Genomic DNA, 23129 nt, shown 5'->3' on the forward strand with positions numbered 1-23129 from the left:
TCGGCCATCGTGCAAGCAGCCAAGCACATGGTGTACGTACTGTTTGAGATAAAAATAAAGGGAAATGTTTATGTTTTGACGTAAGAAGTAGCAAGAGAAAGACGTTTATACAAAGGCCTAGATATTTGGGACAAGAATGGACGGTGTGGAACATCTGTATAAAAGTTTTGGTGTGCTTGCCGATGCCAAAGAAAAAGCTGGAGAGGTAGGACTACTCGTATTTTATATCAACTAATTACACTGTAATTATTACAGACCTAAATCCTTGCCGCTAGAAACAGACATTTTAGGATAAAAAAACTGAGGTTTTTGTGGCATGTTTAAGACGTTTTTACGGACAGTTTGTGAAGTGACTAGAGTTGATTTTCAAATATTTAGGAATGAAATCGTTGTATAAATATTAAAAAGTGAAAAGTTTAATAACGGGGGGTTAGGCCTAGGGAAGTAAGGTATCAGCTTACCGTTACATGGAAAAAAAATACGTGTGGGATTTTTTCATTATTCATTATTTTCACCAAAATAGGTCTACATTCTATATTTAGTACAACTGCAGAACAGAGGCCCACAACATTTATTAAATATTGTCAAACAAATATATAAACCATAGTATTATTTTATGTCAATATATTATAAATAGAGATCATTTGCACATTCTCTTCTTGTATATACCAGTAATACAACTTCCTACTTTGATCGCCATGTTGCTCATTGTACCCAGACTCTTTGCTCGTAAGTCGTAATGCTCGTTCAAAGGGTCCAAATGTAAAACACTTGATATGATTGGATCACACAGGGCAACAATGGCCAATCATTATGGTTGTTATAAAATGATACTAGCAACATTTCAGAACTGTTTTTCCTTCATTTTTGATCGAAAACAAAGGTTTTTCTTTGAGCAAGCAATGGGTTTTGTAAAACTTGTAAAATAATGAAAAAAATTAAAATAATAAAATATTTCACCTGGTAGGAAAAATACACACATGTGGTGACAGTAAGCTGATACCTTCGGCCTCACTGTTTAGTGTTGCCAATGATGGATTCCATTGACATCCTTCTTGACTGATTTGTACCATAGTGTGGAAGGGGTTTCCAAACACCATGCCATTTAAGAAAATAGGTGTCCACATTCCCAAATTTATATTAATTATGTCTTTTTATGTTGTGTCTAGTGTTTTTTTTCTTTTTATGTTGTGTCTAGTGTCCACATTTTATTTTGCACAAACCTTATAAAACACTTTTACAAAAGAATTTACAAAATGTGCCTATATTATGGTTGCATATTTTGAATATATCAAAAGTTTAGGGTATTTTAAAAAACCTTGGATTCTGCTAAGTTCTGAATTTTCGATGCAATACCCATGTGTAATTCCAAATATCTGAGCAGAATTGGTTAATTAAAAATAAAAGTATTATAGAAATCTCCCTCAAGGTACAGCAACAGCAAATTAATTTGTTTTGTCCTATGTCAATGAAGAAATTTTCTGAAATACTAGAGCAGACGCATGTGAAAATTCCTACTTGAAATAATTTCGAAAAGTTAAAAGTAGAAATTCAAACTATGGACCAGGGACCGGTTGTATGAAAGCCAGATAGCGCTATCCAGTGGATAGTGATTTTTCCAACCATTCTAAAAATGCTTGAAAAGTGATAAAATTTCAGGTTTGGAATGAAAAATTATCACAAAAATCCTCAATTTAGGAATACTAACATTTAATCAAAGTTATACCCAACAACAGGCAATTTTAAAGTAAGTAAAAAAACACTACCTGGTGGATAGCGCTATCCAGCCTTTGTACAACTGGCCCCAGTGGTTTAAATAGCCAATGGCTCTATTTGTTGGATGGTGATTCTTTCAACCTAAAAATTACTAAATTAGAGCAAAATGTTGACCAGCAAAAATGTTGAGCTTTCAATCACTGTACAACAATCTTTATGTTACAGTATAATACCATACAGTTTTGATTGAGATTCTCAAAAGCCAGTCTATTGTCCATAGAATGTACCCCTCGATCAGGACAGGATACCATGAAGCCCTGAAATGCAAAATCAAATTGTTGCAAATTTATTATATACAAATAATTTTTCTCAAAAATTTGGTTTATTTTGTACTGGTTTTTATTCGCTTTAGTTTCCTGAAGAGTATCAAACCATTTTAAACAGTTCAAAAGGAAGCAATGGAGAAAAGCGATTGGGCGCCACTTTCATTCCACGTTTCTTCAAGTATTTCCCAGATTATCAAGCTACAGCCCTGAATTGCTTGTTGGATTTGTGTGAAGATGAAGACACTCCGGTAAGTGTAGAAAAAACGGACCATAAGCCATTCCATCCTTCAAGGCTGTTTTCCTCCAGGGAGAGTTTTTTGGCATGGAACATGTTCTTTAATCTCTAATGGCTTAATCCAGATTGAGTCAGGATTATTTAAGGTGAAAAGAGTACGGACTAAAATTAGCAATACTGCATGCTTAGCAGTAAGTCACTCCAAAAAAAAAAGCCGAGTGGCCTTTGAAACACATGTGAAATCGATACTAGACGAAAGACAAACAGACACGCTACAGAAAACCATCGCTGATAACAAACCCTGCAAGGCTGCAAGCGGGTTCGGTAATTCCTGTTCAACTAGATTCCCAACATGTTCAAATAGGATAATTTGATTATTTTTACTCCGGCGCCAGCGACGGAGTTGAAAATTCGCCCCGGTTTTGTTTTGTTTGTTTTTTTTTTATTTTTCGTCATCGCAAGTCTGGAATGGTGCGAAACATTCTAGTATTTGAAATCTGTATGTAACCGTATTTATCTACGTCCCAGTCTTATCTCCCAAGAGTTGTGGTGCACAGCTTTAACTAATTTTCCGATGCACGATTCGATTTCGCTCGCATGATACGGCAATTCCTCCAAGAGGAACAAATAAACCGTTGTTTTCATGCTGTTCGATTAAGTTTAGATTGAATTGGGGTAAGAATATATTTAATACATGTAAATTCTGGTCCTATTTTAATAATATCGCTGCTATTTCGCCGTATAACAAGATTGTGGTCGTGTATGGGCGCGTTGACACTTGACACGTCGTAGTTTGCACAGGATTGAAGATTTAATATAACTATATAAGCGCAAATTCCAAAGGAAAAGTGTAAAGCCCTGGTCAAACGAGAATGATAGTTAATGAGAGTTGCAACTCTCGCTTGCGTTTGACTGCGAACTCTCATACACTCTCGTGCACTCATCAACTCTCATCGACTTTGAACTGGTTCAAATTTTGATGAGAGTTGATGAGAGTTTGGGCGCGTTTGATCGGTCATGAGAGTTGATGAGAGTTAAAAAACCGCCAGCGGTTTGCATTTGGTAGCAGACTAGACTCTGACTAGTGACAGAACAATAGTGCAAAATGGCCGACGTTCCTGAGCATTTTTCTGACACTGCTCAGGAAAAGTCCGAGGCAAACGATGTTCAAATCGTTGGCTCTGAATCAAAGAAAAAGAAAAAAAAGGAAGATTACGTGTCCTCTTCAAGTAAAGGTTCGGGCAATGATACAGGCAGTGAAGAAGCTACAAATAAGCGCCGAAAAGAAAAAAAAAGAAATCTTCTGAAAACAACGGGCAGAAACAAAAAAATAGCAAAACGAAGTGGAGTAATGACGAAATTTCTTGACTTATCGATCTGTACGAGGCGCGACCTTTGCTTATGGAAAAGACGACGAAAGCAAAGGGAGAAATTGAAGTAGGTTATAAAATTGTTTCGGTGTTTATGATAAAAAATCGCTGGAAAATTGAATTATTACAATTGAATTCGTTCCTAGTCCCTGCTACGCGCGCGTTAATCAACTCTCGCTTCTCAACTCTCATCAACTATCATTCTCGTTTGACCAGGGCTTAAGACAAAGCGAATGTATCATGCGGTTTATTTACATTTTTGAACAATTGAACTTCTATCCTTTTTAAAGTACGATGTGCTTCTGAATTTCGCGATCGAACATTTATAGGTTCGCAATTAAGGCATCTAAATGCGAATATGAACTGTATTGTTTATGTTCAGAAGCTCTATATTGAAGACTGGCACGTGCGCCGGAGTTAACGCCAGAACAGGCGTCTTGTTTTCTCGATTATTAGTTGGAAATTGGCATTATAAAGGACTTTGATCTGACGACTGCAACAAATTTTAAAGGCAATTTATTAGGGAGAAATGATGTCGAGTTGCTTGAGCTTCCTTTACAATTTGGCATATTTTCTGTTAGATTTTGTTTGCACTATTGAGCCCTCAAAAGCAATCTTTTTGTGCATGTATCATTTTTACAAGTCTCCGAATACCTTCACTATTGAATAGATTTTCTCAATCAACAATTCAATTCTTTTAGATTCGTAGGTTGGCAATCAAAGCATTGCCAACTCTATGTTATGACACCAAGGACCATCTGACCAAGATAGCTGACGTTTTAACACAACTTCTCCCAACAGGTAAATTTTACACCTTTTTGATTGCGCACAATACATGTCATAACTAATTTTGTCAGCATGATGTAATTTCCTTGTTGTTTTCTCAAAATCTAAATCGCTGCTACTGTACGACTACAGCACGGTATATCTCAAATTATTGATGCAGCACAGCGATATTGATACTGCTGTGTAGTGAAACACAGCTTACAAGGTGTATTAAAAAACACAACTTCGGTGTTTTTCATATAATCCATTTGTTGTCAAAAAAGTGTTTAATGTTTCATGTTCTAAGAAATTGCTTTTAATTGTATTCTAGAATCTTTGACGAAATTGAATAGAATTTTCAGGGCTTTAGCACTTGATATGCTCCCATACTTCGCAAAAACGATTGCAATCTATTAAAAATTCCTAGGTTGCTAAAATCTTTTTCGCTTCAGAAGCAAGGTGATTTTTTAGGAATTGCGTGCTTGCTTCTTTGAATATAACCTTTCAATGTACCTATCAGAATCTCTATATAACAAGTCATATAGATTAATTGATCAACCCTCGCAGATGCTTTATGAAATATTTCACTTGCTTGTTTTGGTTTGTGATGACAATCTCTCGGCTAATGATATGGCATCCTTCTAGGGGTGGCCAACATGTTTACAAACTTACAAAGTCTGAAACCATATCTTTGTGACAAGTAACGTGATGTGAAACTGTCGAAAGCGCGTAGACTATTAAACTTCCGGCGATTGGTGCAAAATTACATGGAGTGTGACAAAGGGCAAAACATTTACACGTTCAGTTGTGACATGTTGCGCCTGTATTTCTCCCTTTGCAATATAGATATTTACCCCGAACCTTATAAGGATTAAAATAATAGATAGACCCTTTCAAAAATTACGTCGCAACATTATCGTCTTAAATTGAGAACCACCTTAAATGAGATGGATTTCACGAGCCTCGATCTCGTGATGATGAAATCCCCATTTCCAGACAAATTTATTGGTGAAAATGAAACGATGATTTTTTTTCATGCATGTGTTAAAGAAGTATGTTTTGTATCTTTGCACATAACTTGCGAGAGTAAAACTTGAAATACAGGGTGATATCGGTTTGCTAATGTCATTGGGGATGTCTTGTATGTACAGTAGCTACTACTACTTTTGGTTAGTCAATCTGTGGTTGTTATAAAATATTTGCTTCCGTTTTTTTAGGAAACGCTTTAGAATTATCCACTGTTAGAAATGCGCTAAAAGAAGTTATAGAATTGGATCCTAAAGGTGAGAAACAAGAAGACAGAATTGTTCATCTACTTTTTATACCCAAATTAAAGTGCATGTGCAAGTACGTATAGTGAACTTAGAAATTCTCGAAACGCATTGTTGTAAATCTGAGATGTAATTTATATCAGACTGATAAGAAAATGACGTGCAACAAAATCATGCAAATTACTCGTGTCGTATATATGTGTCGTATATATGTGTCGTATATTTTTTACCATATTTCGCTTTCTACTTGTTTAGGGGCAATAATTGGTATATTTTCTCAGATCAACGCCGGCGATGATGAATCTAGGGAACATGCTGTAAACTTTCTTAAAGAAAACGTACTAGAAATAATTCCGAAAGTTTTCGATCCTAATCCCGACGCTGTGGAAGCACTAAGCGAGGAAATTCATAAGGTTTGTTGTGTATGCAACAAGGCGTCGTTGCCCATGTATTCTACTGAGTGTATATAACACGAAGTATATTCTTACTAGAGATTTACTCGTTGAACTGGAACCGTTCCCCTTGAGTTCCGGTCGGTCTAGCTGGGGCCGGTTGTACGAAGACTGGATAGCGCTATTCACCGAATAGAGATTTTTTTTACCTGTGATAGAAATGGTAGAAAAGCAATATAATTTCAGCTTTGGAACCAAAAATTGTTAAAGAGGATCCTCAATTTAGGAATACTAAGATTTAATCAAAGTTATACTCAACAACGGTGATTTTAGAGCGATTGAAAAAATCCACTATCACTATCCAGTGGATAGCGCTATCCGGCTTTCATACAACTGGCCCCAGCATGGATCTTTTTTAAGTCAGTCCCTTTTCACCAATGACCTTATATAATTCCTTTAAATTTGGTAAAAACTATATCCTGTGGACATGGATTGAATATGAGACTGCATTCATATAATTATCGTAATGGATCTTTTAGGCCATGCCAGACGTGACCGGTGATGAATTTAAAGTTTTCATTAGTCTTTTGTCGAAGTTGAAGTCGTATAAACATGAACACGATCAACTGGTTGACTTAATCGCTGAACAAGCTGAACTAGACAGTGAACTTCAGGTTAGTAGCACGGGGGTTAAATGGCCTCGGAGAATCCCAAATGCCCGTCATGCACAGTTAAGGAAACAGTGAATAATTTTATCCAATCACAATGCTTGACAGTTTATATTAATTACATGCAAACACTCGCAGCGAGGTTATTTTGCAATGAGTGAAAAAGAGCCTTTAGTCCAGTTATCCATATCTTAGTGGCTAATTTACGCCTGGACCCCATTTTATCGTAATTCTCCTGAACAAGTCAAGGTGGCTTATGTGATGGAATATTTTTATGTGCATGCATGTGTGCTGTCAACAATGACCGATTTAAATATACAGAAAAAAAAGACAATTTTATATCCGGACTATTTCTTATCGGTGAAAATAACTTGTTCACGACAATTAAGTGATTAAGACTACGTGGGAACCAGGCTGTATGCAGCAAAATGAAGTAATCCATAATTGTTGTCCGTATCTTTTTTAGCCTAGTGACGCGGAAGCCCTAGAGAAGTTCGTCACTTGTACACGAAGTGCAATTCCCTTTTTTCAGGTGTGTAAGTCTAATACACGCGTATGTCTTAGTTTGAACAAGTTTTCTAACTTATACCCGGGTTGTTTTGCATATAGTGTAAAGGCCTGTTCACACGATCAAATTCACTTCTGACGTATAAAGAATGTAGTCAGTTCTTGATAAAGGAGTACGGCTTTGGCTTTGGTTGATTTGCTGACCATATAGCTAAAGTAGTCAGAAAATATATACATAGAACTGACCTGCTAATTTCGCAAATTTTGATATGCTGATATTACGTGCGATAAAATAAGCCGTTTTTGAGGCCTTTGAAGTTCTAACTCTTTCGGCGTGTAGTGCGAATATCCACAACTTTTATTAAGTGTACGTGTACCCTGTCAGGAAAAGGAAGACACATAACACAAATGGGATTGCTATCCAACATGTAGAAAGTGCAGTTGTAGTAGAAACAACGTGTCTGCCAAAGAGGAAGAAGACTAAAAACGTTCTCTTCATCCACCTGATAAATAGGAATAGCCATAATGTGGTTTTCCATTACGTTCGCTCTGCCAAAGAAAGACAAAGCGCGGTTTGTTTTTTAGGCCCGTCACGGCCGCATGAGCAGATTTCCAAAGGCTTTAACGGAAACAGCGTAAAAGGGAGGCTGAGATGATTTATTATTATCAGCCTCCCTCTACGCTCGGATAAAATCGCCACCCCTAGCCTTAACCTATAACTCTTGAAGCCGTGAATATAGTTTAACAAGCATTCTGAAAGAGTTATGATTAAATTTTTAGAAAGGTGCCAGTGCTGAGAATTTCTTCGTGTATTTGTTGGAGAAGATTCTTCCAGTGGTTGAGGATGTTTGCGGTGGTGAGGAGAGTGGTGACCTCAAGCTGGATATTTATAAAATGTTGGCAGAGATATGCCCGCACAAGATTTCTGACGAGAATTTGCATTTGTCCGTGGAACCAATCTTCAACAAATTACTGGTACGAATGTTTGAATTTAAAAGTATATTTTGCTAAAAACCTGTGGTTGTATTGGTGTTGTGTTGATAACACTAATACAATATTTTAGGCAGTTGTTATGCCACATTTGAAACGAAGCTGTGTTGATACGGTTTTAAATTAACGAGTTTGAACATCGTATGTTTTATAGCTAGATTTATCAATGATTAAGACTGTTGATAACGGCTAATCTAAGGCTTGGTAATTTTTCAAATTGTACGGAAACCAAAAGTGATATAGACACTAGACATTTGTTTCTCTATTTGTTGGAAGAGGAAGCGAAATACGCCATTTGTATTCTGTTTGTAAAGTGAAAAATCGATGACGTGATAGTCATAACAATGGCGTCAGCAAGTCAATATGAAGTAATATGGTACAAACGCGTCCATTTCCTTTTTAAATATAGACTCGTTTTGCTTGAAAAAATTAAAAAAACGTCACCACGCATGCATACGCTTGTAGATTTTTGCTTCACTTCATTCCCTCTGCTTCCATCAGTCATAAACGATTTTATTTTTTGTAGCTCTACATGCCTCTTCCTGTTGTGACCGAAGACAAGTCATCTGAAGAAAGTGCAGAACCCACTGAGCCACAAATTGTGTTCTCCTTCGTCGAGTGTCTCATGTACAGTTTCCATCAAGTTGCTCGCAAGGTTTGTGTTTCTACCGTACCATATTATTTCGGGTACCCATGCATTATATTTCGTTGGACTTCGATCTATATATGAAAATTTTGGAAATTTTTACTGACCGGTTTGCAAATCAGGAGCGCATGCCTTGGGTGGAAAGCACTGCCATAATTTTGCTCGATTCTTATCAAACGCGCTATTTGCCGCGACGGTTGTTTTATAGGCCCGTCTACACTTGCAATGTTAGGTGCGATTTTCCTCTTTTGGTGGATGTGAACGAGGGGTCAGTTGTGAATGATGTACTGTATAAACACCCTTATTTTCAAACCGGTAACTTAATCACTCGTTAACATCTATCAAATGAAGAAAATCGCAGCAAACATAGTAAAAGTGTAAGTGTAGTCGTGAAGTGAAAGACCTGTGTTACCAGTTTGAGTCGAGCAGGAAGCACCGAGCGTCATTTATAGGTTGGCCTTTGCGGCAAACCTATTTAAATTCTCAAAACAAATGCCTCAGGTTTCTGAAGTCTAGAAAATTGGTGCGTTATGTTTTAAACATAAAGCAACTATACTGCAACAAATTATGAGGGAGAAAGCGCTAAAAGTTTATACATTCAAATCTGACTTAATTGAAAGTAGCTGTTTGCCGTTAGCGGTTTGTCTGATCGGTTAAACTAAATATTCTCTCGAGCCTAGCCCATGAAATAATCTATACTTAACCACACTGCTACCCCAAATTAACATTGTATTTTCAATGCCCCAATTCTAATCTGACATGTATTCCATTACTATAATCTGACAACCGAATTCTTGTGATCATTTTCATAAACAAATCATTTCAAAAATCCATCAGCATTTTCCCGTTGCATGGTAATGTAGAAGGTTTAAAAGAAATGGACATTGCGAAAAAAAAACTGTGGATAATACTACGTTTGAAAATTTCCATACATTTAAATTGTCTTTGGGAATCCAAGATATGGATTATAGAACAAGAGTATAATTTATATAAACACGAGTCTATACTCTAGTGCTAATCCAAATTCATAGTCTAAAGATATGAATTTGATACGAGTCCTGATTATGAATTTAATATTTCATATATCTCTGAGGATGTTTCTGAAATTGTTTTATTCCTGTCTTGGATCCTGCAGATGTAATTTCCCAGACTTTGTTTTGTCATTTGTAGTATACTGTTTTGAATCTAGTACCTTTGTATTAAACATTTTCAAGAGGCAAAAAGAACCTTTTTGGTCAAATTGTCTATCAGATGCAACTACTGGTCAAGTGTTGTTACATAGTCTGACTGCCAGTAGGTCGATATCAATAGTATATTAATTATTTTTCTATTTTTAGTATCCAGAGTTTCTAACGGCTGCGGATGCCGCTGATAGACTACGCGACTTTAAGTTGAGGTGAGATGTTCAACTCTAGTTGTTTTCATTATTTTTTATAATATCATTTCTCGAAGCTAGTGTTTAGCAGCCATTAAAGAATATAAAGAATATACGTGGTTTGGAGTTTAAATTTGCGCATGATTTGGAAATACTCGCTCGATATCTCGTTATCCATCTTATTCCCCACGTTTTGCAAGAATTTGTTTGTTTCCCTGTGTTTGTCTCCGACAACGCATTAATTCAAGCGGGATTTTTTTCTTGTTTACTTGTTCAGCATACAATGGAAATGTGACGAGGTGGATCAGATTATTTGCACCATGCAATAGACTTTTTGCATTATCGACTACTTTTTGATGAATGCAAGATAATCCAATCGAATCACCACGGCTGAAAAGAGCGTATCAAAATTAGTAAAAATGCAAAGTTTGGTTGCGAAATGTCGTAAAATGCGGAAAATATAGCCTTGCAAAGTTTGCACAGAAATTGTTGCCACATTCGGGCGCAAAATGGTTACAATTTTCGTGTGTTAAACAAAAGTATAAAAATTTGCAAACATTGCAAGCCTATATTTTCCGCATTTTACGACAATTCGCAACCAAACTTTGCATTTTTACTAATTTTGGTACACTCTTTTCAGCTGTGGTGATTCGATTGGATTAACTTCCATAGATAAAAAAAGGTAGTCCATAATGCCAAAGGTCTATTAGACCTGGACATGACAATTAAAGATTAATAATTGCATAGTTCTTTTAAGGCGGTTTTCCACTAAACGAAATTTTTCGCTAGATTTTCTTTTCAATTGTGACCGGAGCGATAGGGAATCCGCTACGGTTGAATTCTCACAATTGAAAAGAGTATCAGACGAAAAATTTCGTTCGGTCGAAAAGTATTGGGCCCTTTCGCACCCACGTATACGTAAAAAGTTAACTACTGTTTATACGTGATCTGAGAAGACAAAAATTATCTGCAATAATTACTGTTTCCAGTGCTCTATTACAAATACTCATTTAGACTGCAATATGTTGGGCAACGTTGTCAGATGTTATATCAAACAAATTAAAATGTCCTTAAACGAAAAGTCGGGCAAGGACAATGAATATAAAGTTAAAGCTTTGCGAACAACAACAAATATACACACCTTAGTCAAGGTAAGGTCTTTGAACTCTTAGTGCGATGTCTCTGTGAATAGATGAAGTGTTTTCTCTATTTTGGCAGTTTTTATATACCATATTTGATGCGAAGTTGTTTAAAGACGCTGCTCCCTGGTTATCATAGAATATTGCTTGATATTTGCAGTAGTATTCTTTTCCTCTTGCAAGAAGCCTCTTCGAGAAATCTTGTCTCTTTCGTAGGAATATTTGTAGAGACCCACTTTAACCTTTTCACTCTTGTCACCTACCTCTGTAGCTCAGTGGCATTTTTCATCAACTGTTCCTGAAGTTATAATCATGAGTATATTAGCTATGCAGGGAACTAGAATTATCCAGATAGGGCAAAGCAGTCATATTTTTTTCCACCTGCCAAAATGTTTCATTATTTTTTCCTGTTGAGCCACCTTAAACCTTTAGAATTTACCTGCCTCGAGTAAAGTGCCAAAAATCATAAGATAAAAAACGTTTAATATTTTTCAGGACCTATTTCACTCTCCGCCTTCATACAATAACCATGTTAATCTTTCGTGGGTTGATACAAAGAAGAACGTAAGTGGCAATTTGATTTGATAAAATGTATTGGTTGATTTTTACGTTTCAATGTAACCACTTGTAATTAATCATCTAGAGCGATAATTTTGTCCGGCGCTGTATATGCTAATATTTCAGTATACATTGACAGAAAAAAAGATATGAATATAGATAATCTTAAAATTGCACAACGGGGACCAAATCCCCGGGCTTGCTATCCCAATCTGATACAAAAATTTTTTTGTTAGCATCGGAGGATGAACCGTATAATCGGTCTTTGAACAACAATCCTGTCTGCAGGTTCAGCGATGATGTTTATTTTATATCAGATCAGATCTCTGCTGAAAAAAATTTGGCAATAAAATCAACGTCTCATGCCTCGTGACTAATATAGCTTTATCTCCGTTTACGCTGACAGTAAGGGAAAGTTTGACATCAGCTTTTCTTTATCATTTTTACAGCCTACTTCGAGCACTACGGCGAGTAATGAAAAACCCGAGGTGAAAACGGACACCGTTCTTGATGAAAAGTAAGTGTGTGCTCAACAGTTTATTGTAAAGATACGCTATAGGCACTGGTAATTATAACGAAAGTCTTACCGCGTTCTTATCGCGATATGCTTGAATGCAACCTTCTTTTTGGTTGCGAAATATTGGGAAAATAGCTATAGAAAATATAGCTCTGCATGGGAAGTTGACAATTTTTTATATAAATGCAAAATATTTTATGAAATATATTGTACATATAATATTTCATTCTATTTGACAATTAAAATAAATTCAAGTGGAAAATTCCGCGTTCGATCGAAAAAATTCCGCCTATATTAAAATTATATCAAAACATACAAACATACATACTCAGTACAAAATTTGACATCTTCACTCGGCGATATTTTTCACACTTTTCAATAATTCGCCTCTTAACTTTCCAGTCTTACTATATAGGATGCTCTTTTAGCTGTATATTAACGCCTTTTTACAGTTATTTTTAATTGGGAAATGGTCCATTGGCGAGATTTTTTTCAGAAAGGTTTTGTCATGGCCAAATTGAGTGTTTTCTCGAATGATTATATCTTCTTGTGTATAATCATCTCAGATTTTAAAAAGCAATTTGTTATTCTTTCAGACGGAAACGAGCTGGAATTACACCGATAACATTCGATGCTAGTTCCCCACCAAAAAAGGCAGCAGGCGAGAAAAAGACGAAGGTGGAATATTACCTCCCGCCTGGCAGACGCGCTAACGCAAGCAATGGTAACGTTGAAGGCAAATCAATGCCTGGCCAATACAACCGTGGAGGATATAAAAGCGGCGGTTCTCGTGGTCGCTTTGGAAGAGGGAGATCAAGAGGGTATAATAGACGTGGGTGGAGATGGTAGATTTTTTAACTGTTACAAGTTTTTTACATCGTGCAATGCTCATGACTTTGAGAGGGTCTGGTGCTAATATATATTGCTAAGTTATGAACAAACTATACGTCATTGTTCTATTTGAAAACTAACCTTTGAATTTGTTTCGATAAACTTGCTTTTTTACCGCAGTGTTTTAGCCATGGGGGTAGGAACCGAGGGGCCAAAACCCTCCTAACTTTAAATATCACAGAATAAGTGCCTTTTGCTTTGAGGTAAAGATTAAGGATAAATTTAATTATATAGAACTACGGTTTTCTGCATGGCTTCGTACAGTTTATTTTTACAGTCTACATAATACATGTCGACTTTAAGTGCCTGTTCCACCAGGCGAGTGCCTTATAGAAGTAAATGCCCCTTCCTCCATGCAACATTCATGTGCTTCCTACGCCTATTGTTTTGGCAAAGCGGTTATTATAGTTCTTCCTGTGATTAATGCTGCCAGTGGTAATTTGTAATATAACGAGTAAATTCAGGTGTATATCGATAGTTGCTTTTTAGTAAGACCCGTTTATGAGAAGTCGAATTTTTCATGCGTCATGAATAATGGTAATGGTAATGAGCTAATTTCTTTTTTAATCTTGCATTCGATCTAAATATTTAGATCTTATATTGCAAATTGACTAAAAGATTTTGTGCATTTTTTCAAGAATCGTTAACCTTTGATATCTGTATTTATTGCTGCAACTATAAACGTTAAACATTCTCATTTTAAATATATTCCACCAAGATAAAAATGGATATGTTGGAATCTTAAAGATGGGATACACGCAGTAGCCTTGTCATCGATAATCTCAATTTAGGTGGAAGTATGACTTCTGAACAGCTGCAAATGCAGTCCAGGTGTATATGAATATTCATTCATGGTTCATGAGTTTCGGAAAGTTGATATTTTGCAGTAACTTCCTGTTGTTTTAATATTTTGGTATAAAAAAATCCCCATCCTTGTTATCTACGAAACTAGAAAAATCAACTCGAAAAATCAACTTTCCACCTGGGTCAAGTAATCTCAAAGCCAAAGGCATCTCGTGATCGATGTAACATGAACCCGCTGAATGGACCACAGTAAGACTGCCAACCACGGATAGTCGTTTTGGGAGTAGAATTTGCAACATGATGGTCGGAGGAAAACCTAATGCCCGATAAAGCTGCTTGTGTTTGCAGAGTACTGTCACAACTTTGGTTCTTAAATATAACCTGCTATGCGTTATTTGAACACATGTTACTGGAAAAATGAAAATGAAATTTGCATCAACGCGTGGAGCAACTTATCGTTCAACTTCAGGTTTGCTTTTAAGATTCGGAAATCGGAATTTTTCAAGATTTGGTTTTACCGGGACCGTCAATTGATACTGGTGGTGATACTGGTGCGCAGTCGTCTTGGAGTCCTGGTCGTCGAGGTTTGCGAGTTTTTTACTCAAATCAGTAAAACTCAAACCTCTGACGGTCTGACATGTTTTCATATTTCGAATTCTGGCGTATGGAAAATACGGGATTCATTCGACCTGAGAACGTGTTTCATGGGATTAAAATGATTACCGGTAAAAGTGCATACAAAAACTGAAGAGATCAGAATCAGCTGGCGTATAGAGAAATATTATATATATAAGGTAATAGTTCAAAATATATAATATTTTCCGTCGTAGATTATGTCGAGTTTATGAGGGGAAATATTTCCAAACAAGTTAAACGTGTGCTAACACAATGACAATTGACAACAGTAAATATTGCAGCATCTTCAACTAGATAAGCCTGATTGTGACTTGTGAGAACTTTGAAATGCTTTAATGCAAGGGCATTGCCATCCCAGAATGTTAGCAGTTTTGTTTACTCTGTTAATTTTAAGTATTTTTATCCTGGGCATTCAGCCATTGCAAACTGCAAAGTAAATATGTAATGAAAAGAACCCAAACTTTCAGCAAGTTTGTGCACGGATCCAAATCACGTGTGGTGTATGGTATAAAGTCTGTTATTGATAAAGCAGTACTGCATTGGCTTTAGTTGATTTGCTGCCCATATGCAATGCAAGTCAACAGACTTTACTCTGACATTTCAGGAATGTTTTGCAGAGACAAATATTCATGCTCACATTCTGGCAAGTTGCACAAGTGTGCACCCTAAATCCTTATGTAAAGCAACTACTGACCTGTATATATATATTAGTATGTTAGTTAACCTGGCTGAGTGCACCAGCAAGGTCAAAATGTGTCAGTGGGAGAACCAAAACTTTCTGCTTAAATTGGAAGTCACTGAACAACCATCAGCATGTTTGTCTTTGCTTCGCCGGAAACTTTTGGCATTAAACTTCATCTTGCACACTCATTCCAGATAAACTAAATTCATATACTAATGCATACAAGTCAGTGAAAGCAACTTGTATCATAGCCCAGAACATGTGCATCACTTTGCACAGTTTGTTGTTTCTGTGCCAGCATTTTTGAAAAACACACAATGAAAACAGTCAAATGCAGTTAAAGTCTTGCCATCATGGCTGATCTTCAGGTGTTTCATTACAAGCTGCCAAGCAATGATTTCCAGCACGTACTCTAGGCAGTAGGCTGCTTTGTATCTAGTATTAATTTTTTAAATTTTTCTTTCTTAGGTAAAAAAATTTAGCATGTCTTGTTTTTCTCAAATACTGAGAAGAAATGTTCATGAATTCATGCAGCTGTCAAGATTTAACCTTTCAAATATCCGGCATCTCTCCACACCAACGCTGGAATTTGATTACGTAATTGTTGGTGCTGGCTCTGCAGGTTGTGTTCTGGCTAATAGACTGTCAGAGGACAAAGCAAATCGAGTTGCCCTGTTGGAAGCTGGTCCAAAAGACAATACATGGACAATCCAAATGCCAGCTGCTCTGACGTACAACCTTGCAAATAATAAATATAACTGGTTTTATCACACTGTACCACAGAAGCATTTAAATGACAGGTAATATTTCATACCACTTTTTTACGGTTTGTGATGACATCTCTGATTACATAATACTTGTGATATTATATGCAAAGGGTAGATTTATAGGTAGGGATGGTTCACCCCCTATCCTAGGCCACAGGGATATGCAATAGGGGTTTTGAATATTTAAACAGATTAGTATCAAACTATAAATATTTGGTGTACTTAATACCAGCCACCCCATAGCTGGTTTATCCAACCCTAAATTTTCATTGTACATCTTCTTCCTCCTTTTCCTGCCTGACTTCTCTGCTTTCTCCTTTTCCTGCCTGACATCTCTGCTTTCTCCAACTATAAGATCTGAATTATTGGGTAGTGTCACAGCTCCTCGCAAGAATGATTTGAGCAGCTTTGGTTAAATAATTTGTATATATAAAGTCATACACTACACATTCAAGTGAGCTTCCTGATTTTGAGTGAATGCATACGCACTACATCAAACTAAGAATTTCAAGATCACGGTGACAGGGCAAGAATATTATAAGGCTACCAGGTACATTATGATGTTATTATGTCTTCGTTGTAGGGTAATATATTGTCCACGTGGTCGTGTTTGGGGCGGATCCTCTTCGCTAAATGCTATGGTTTATATTCGTGGACACGCATATGACTACGATCGATGGGAGAGTGAAGGATGTGATGGCTGGTCGTACGCCGATTGTCTGCCGTATTTTAAGAAGGCTCAGAACCATTGCTTAGGTATTTAGCTCACCTTATAAAACATGCATCAATTAACAACCTTATTTGGCAGTATTGCATTTGCGTATAAAACGTCAGATTGCAATAAAATTTGGTCAGGATTGAAAATTTAAATGTTATATGCAGGTCATTTGGAAGTTTGATAACTCCTCGATTGGCAGTAGTTGAAATAATTTTGTACGTCTTGAAGTCTGAAAAATAGCCTGATGCCTCTTTCTGCGATGATTCTTCATTTTTATTGCCACATTCGGTCGGTAGGCACAAACACTGCCCCACTTGATTTTAATAACTATTAAGTCTATACCAGGAGGAGGCGTCTAACTGTAGATTCAACACTGGTTCTTCTCCTAGTTTAATGTGAATAGGAAGGGAAAGGGCAAAAGAAGAGTTCAGGAAACAAGACGTTTAAGTTAAAGCTCAATTCTTGGTTTGCATATGACGTCATAATCAGTCATTCAGCGCCATCTTGGTTGATTCTACAAAGTTTTACTTCTGCTACTATTCTGTAACTTCTTACAACTATTAAAAACTATTAAACAACAACTATTAAAATACAGCAACGATGAAAAAATTATTTGCGCACATGTTTTGAAAAATCAACCAAGATGGCGGCAATTGCAAACCACCTATTGTAACCGTAATTATTTAGATTTTAGGGTATACACTATGACTTTGAGGTATTGAAATTAGTAAATAACATGATCCTGGTAGTTTTGTAGTCATCCTAATAACATGTGCTTGTTTTGTTTCAAAAAGACTTATTTTAATACCTCAAAATCATCTCACGCTTCGTTAAATCTCGAGTAAATTCGTTAAATCTCGAGTAACCGGGCTCAATAGTCAACAGCCCCCAAATCAATGACCCCTCTGTTTCAATCTTAGGCGAGGACGATTACAGAGGAGGCAGTGGTCCATTGCATGTCAGTCAGGGCAACTGGGATAATCCCTTGTTCAAGGCTTTTGTCGATGCGGCAGTACAGGCCGGGTATAAATATACTCCTGATATGAATGGCTACAGACAAGCCGGGTTTGGTCCCATGGATATGACTATACACAAGGGCAAACGTTGGAGCACCGCAAACGCATATTTGAAACCTGTGCTTGGTAGAACTAATCTAGTTGTGTTGACCGAGACCTTTACTAGAAAACTGTGCATCGAAAACAATAAGGTGGTTGGTGTGGATTACCATAACGCTGGAAAAAAGATTGGTCATGTACGAGCCACGAAAGAGGTGAGGTGATAACTTTTAATCACGGGTTATCCTTTCGGTATGAATAACAAGTGTATGCAGTAGTGGCACCACCAATTTCACGATCTCTGAGGAAAAGCAAAGGTGCCGTCTCCCATTGTAATAGTGAGCTTAAGATGCACCAAATCTAGGACACGTACGCGAAGTTAATACTGCTCTAATCTCCACAGTTTCTCAATAGGGATTGAAATTATGGGCGTTTGATAAATAAAATCATAGCCGTACGTAAAACAAATGAATATCAGTATCCTAATAGTATAAAGTAGCGGTTTTCATGTCACGTCCGCGTCGTACATTTGGTGCTCTTAAACTCGCTATTAGCGAGAGTTTTAGTGCGGAACGAATATGTAATTATCGCTGTCATAACTATCTACTCGTTCACATCTGTGAAAAGAATAAATTGGCACATAAAATCGCAGGAATTAAAAGTTGTTCTTTTTCTTGCGGTTTCCAGTTTTGGTAACACTATAGAGTGAGACAAATAACTTTTAAGGAGAATGTGATTATTTAAGCAGTTATATATTTCCATCTCCACCCTTCATATATGATTGTGGTGTGTGTGTTTTTCATCATATATTTTTCCTTCTTTAAACACCGCTCTTCCGCTTTTTAAAGAATTTATCGAAAATGACGAGTCTGCAAGTTGCGTCTTGCTTAGCTGTGTAAATTGAACTTTGTTGTGTTGTTGATAAGCATCGTGGTAGGCCTGCATGTATCCACAATTCATTGTTCTGAACCACTCACCAAAAATATGTATCCCCGCTAGCCAATTGCAAATTTGTAAACTAGAGGAAATTCTATGAGTCGAAATACTATATGTGCAAGTTTGGTAAATAAACTGATTATAAAACCATGCTTTTTGCATGCAATTCCTATAGGTGATTTTGGCCAGTGGAGGTATAAATTCTGCGCAGCTTTTGATGCTATCTGGTATTGGCAATGGTGATGATCTTAAAGAACTTGGAATTCCTGTTTCCCTTCATTTACCTGGGGTCGGATACAATTTACAGGATCACTTGGAAGTGTATGTCCAGCATGTAAGTTAAACGCTGAATATCCTCATCTCTCAGTTGTATCATCGCTTGAACGCAGAACGAGTCTGCACCAATCAGAATGCAGTAAATCAATAGTCAATTCACACTAACACTGGAAATTTTTTCAAAATTCATACTATAGAAATTTGCTATACCCATTCTGTTCCCATACTATACCCAGAGTATAGAAGTGGAAATTAGTATGGATATTATGAATTCCATACTATTTCCAACTAGAATCCATAAACTATTACTTAATGGTTTTCGTGTTTGGATGGCCTGATCCAAACACTAGCTTCGACCAATCAGAACGCACGTTATAAATGTTCTTTTCTAATATACTCTCTCTTGCCATAATATGGATATGAAAAAAATTTGCATAATAAACAACTTTTCAAAACTCATATCGGTTGTAATATCGTGCGACGTAAATTATTTTAATTTTATTGCAGATATTGCAAAAATTTATAATTTTCCCCCAAAAAATGGCAAATTATTTAATAATTTAGTCGAGCTTTGATCCGGATGTTATATGGAGGTCATTGGCTTACACCTACTCGAAACTCTCGAACTAGCCGTAATCATGTTGCTGTATACTTATATTTTCCTCATTCCTTCACAACCAGGAATGTACTCAGCCGATCACACTCTATACAGCGCAAAAGCCATGGAATATGATGCCCATTGGAGTCCAATGGTTCGCCTTCCGGACCGGTTTTGCGTCGTCTTCTCATCTAGAAGCTGGTGGTTTTGTACGCACTCGAGAAGATATACCGCATCCCGATGTGCAATTTCACTTTTTTCCCTCGCTCGTTATTGATCATGGACGAGTTCGACCAAATAAGGAAGGATTTCAGGTTGGTTTGCGCGTACATACGTTTACATTATAGCGAATGCGTGGATTTCATCTTTGCCCATTTATGATTTAATCTTTTTTTTTTAATTTGAAACGTCATTCCATCGAAATTTCGTGGAACGCTTAATATCAGGGAGTGTGCTAATCGCGTTTATTGAAATCGGGGCTCGTCACTTCTAGTCATCATAGACCTCGCGGGGTTAACACCGGGCTGAATTTTTGGGATTTTTTTTCCTATTATATAAGTATTTTGATATTTTTAACGGATTTTCGGATTTCGCTCTGTGGGATGCCCAAAGTTCAAGGGGATGAACTCCTTAAAATATTTAGGTTTTTAGTTTTCTGAAATGTGTTCAGATGCATTTAAAATTGGGCCTTTTACTCTTTAACTTTTGCTTTTATACCATGAATTGTATTCAGCCTTACAAAAGTGAAGCTTATATTTATGTTGGGCATCGTTTGATATCAAGAACCAGCTCTGGGAATTTATATCTATCGAAAAATTCCCTAGGGCTGAAATATGTCGGGCATATACCACTGACTGGGCATGCTTATAGTAATAGCTTCCTGCATTACCGTACACTTTTTAAGAAAACTTATGTTCTTAAAATCATACAAGAGCGCATAATGCGCATTTACATATCCTGAATTTCTTAATACAAACATTACGATTCCTGGGGGGCACACTATATGTAATATTAAAATAAGCAATAGCCGAGTTTAAATTATGATCCCGGTTTCGATGGGATCAATCTACTGGTAATGCTCCAGGGGGTGAAAATAGAAACTTTTTGTCTGGATGAGCGTTTGCAAGAAGTAAACTTGACGTTTTCTACCACTCACAACCCGTGTTTTAGTCTTCATGCCCCCAACATGTACAATACCGCCATCTATAGTGTTTCGAGCAACGCTCTTTTCTAAAAACCGTGACTTCCTGGAAGTTCGTTGTATTAAGAAAGAGAGCCCTTACAGACAGTTCTAAGACAGGGTAAGAACTGAAAAAATGTTGGGGGGGAGTGTGCAGTATCTTCACAGCAGGTAAGAGGCATCATTGCAATGTTCAAATATGGTCGTATCTGTAAATATTACCCCTCTGGATCCCCCTATTTCTCTATTGAGACAATCGAAAATACCAGTAAGCTGTCCCTACAGAAATGCAACAGTACCGGTCTGGCCGTTTTTACTGTTTTTATTGTAACATGTTCATCTAAGCTCGTGATTATTATTGTTTCATCTCTTCGTTAATATTCTTTCATTTCTTTCATGTTTTTAGGCTCATTTGGCACTATGCGTGCCTTCAGCCGTGGTTACATGAAGCTGGATCCAACGAATCCATATCATGACCCCTTAATACAACCAAATTACTTCGAACATCCCCAAGATATCATCGACATGAGGGCAGCTGTGAAAATTGCAAGAAAAGTATTTGCCCAGAAAGCTTTAGATCCTTTCCGAGGACCAGAAGTCACACCAGGTAAACCGATTTACTTTGCTATTGCTTGCTTGTGGCTTGTGATGATGAGTTTATAGACATGGGTTTAGTTTTTCCAAAGTACATCCAAAAACAATGAACAAAGTTTATCTCACGTAAAATAATTTGATGTGGAACTTTCTATGTAATTTATGCATTATTATTTAGAAGTTATCAATTATTTGTGAGTATAAATGAGAAAAATTTTTGCTCGCCCCAGCGGCTCGTCCATTTTCAAACATCACTTGTAGTATTAATCCCACATTGTACTCTCTATATCGATGGCTTACCTATTAGTATCAGGACAAGCGAAATATTATGTCGAAACATGTTTGTTTTCCACGGCACAGTTTGTTTCAGAAAATCTCCCTTAAATTGTTTATGTAGTCATTTAAAAAAGTGCGCATGACTTCAAACAGATAATTGCCGTTCAAGATTTGAACAAAATTGATGCTTTTTAGTTTACGCAATGTAAACTATGCACGCTTATAGTATACCTTTTTATAATTATTTTGGGAACTCCGGTCGAAATATATGAGAATATACAAGCGGTATCTGTGCTGCAGATTGGCCATGGTATGCCATACCGGCTACCGCTTGTATTCTCACATAGCTATTTCTCCTTTCGTCCCCTCATACAACCGAAATCATACTTTTTCAATCTAACCGAACAGCCCTTATATATAATTCGAATTTTACATCTTGTGATTACTATAGGAGTGGATGTTACGAGTGATTCGGCCATTGATGAATTCCTGCGAAAAAAAGCAGACACGTCGTATCACCCGTGCGGTACTTGCAAGATGGGTCCAGAAAACGATCCTATGGCGGTTGTAAATCCTAGTGGTTGTGTATATGGAATAGAAGGACTTCGGGTGGTTGACTCGTCAATCATGCCCAGTATAGTGAGTGGCAATCTTAACGCACCGACGATAATGATGGCTGAGAAACTGGCTGATGTGATTTTGGGTAAACAAGCACTGCCCAAGTTAAACAGCCCTGTCTGTGAGAATGTGGAAAAATGAGTTCGAATATATAAGTATGGTTTTTATCAAATTTTATGAAATTCTGCTAAAAATTCTGTTTTGACGGTCAGGCAACAAGAAGGGGTTTCGTTTTTAACTAATCCGCAATTTTTTTTACATTTTTCAGGCCAAGCCAATTATAATGCCTAAATTTTTAATACTCCATTTAAAATGGTAAATATTGCGCCGCTTTACTGGAAATAGTCAATATCAATGCATTCTGATTGCGTGGGGTTTCTGAAAATGTAAAAAAAATTGCAGATTGGTCTGAAGCAACAAAGAGGAATTTCGTTTTGAACAAATCCGCATATATTTGTAAGTGAGAAAAGAAAATAATGTTACCTTGCCGAGATTATTTCGAACGCAGTTTAAACTCTTTTTTCCCTTTAATAATTATAATACATATTAACAGTTGTTTATCAACTAGGTTTGTTTAATCTCGTTTGTCTTCTTTTTCCTAAATTTATGGTTATATTTACATT

At 36.8% G+C, this 23129-nt stretch overlaps 2 protein-coding genes across 2 annotated transcripts; both read left to right on the forward strand.

The window, feature by feature from the left end:
* Window positions 1-4: 4 nt before the first annotated feature.
* On the forward strand, window positions 5-14065 carry LOC114535939 (apoptosis inhibitor 5-like). Its single transcript, XM_028557281.1, is given in 15 exon segments — window positions 5-205; window positions 2129-2290; window positions 4349-4448; window positions 5630-5695; window positions 5939-6096; window positions 6615-6749; window positions 7210-7275; window positions 8031-8225; window positions 8767-8895; window positions 10224-10282; window positions 11276-11306; window positions 11308-11412; window positions 11896-11964; window positions 12408-12475; window positions 13072-14065. Coding segments are annotated over 15 exon segments (1665 nt in total). The 5' UTR covers window positions 5-136; the 3' UTR covers window positions 13325-14065.
* A 603-nt stretch (window positions 14066-14668) lies between these two features.
* On the forward strand, window positions 14669-22688 carry LOC114535944 (choline dehydrogenase, mitochondrial-like). Its single transcript, XM_028557284.1, has 8 exons — window positions 14669-14964; window positions 15957-16288; window positions 16839-17011; window positions 17894-18243; window positions 19140-19298; window positions 19922-20156; window positions 21425-21625; window positions 22340-22688. Exons 2-8 carry the CDS (start codon window positions 15972-15974, stop codon window positions 22645-22647), a joined length of 1743 nt encoding a protein of 580 aa, XP_028413085.1. The 5' UTR covers window positions 14669-14964; window positions 15957-15971; the 3' UTR covers window positions 22648-22688.
* Window positions 22689-23129: the final 441 nt, after the last annotated feature.

Source organism: Dendronephthya gigantea, unplaced genomic scaffold, assembly GCF_004324835.1.
Source record: "Dendronephthya gigantea isolate DGI-Jeju-01 unplaced genomic scaffold, DenGig_1.0 000128F, whole genome shotgun sequence".
Taxonomy (NCBI): Eukaryota; Metazoa; Cnidaria; class Anthozoa; order Malacalcyonacea; family Nephtheidae; genus Dendronephthya; species Dendronephthya gigantea.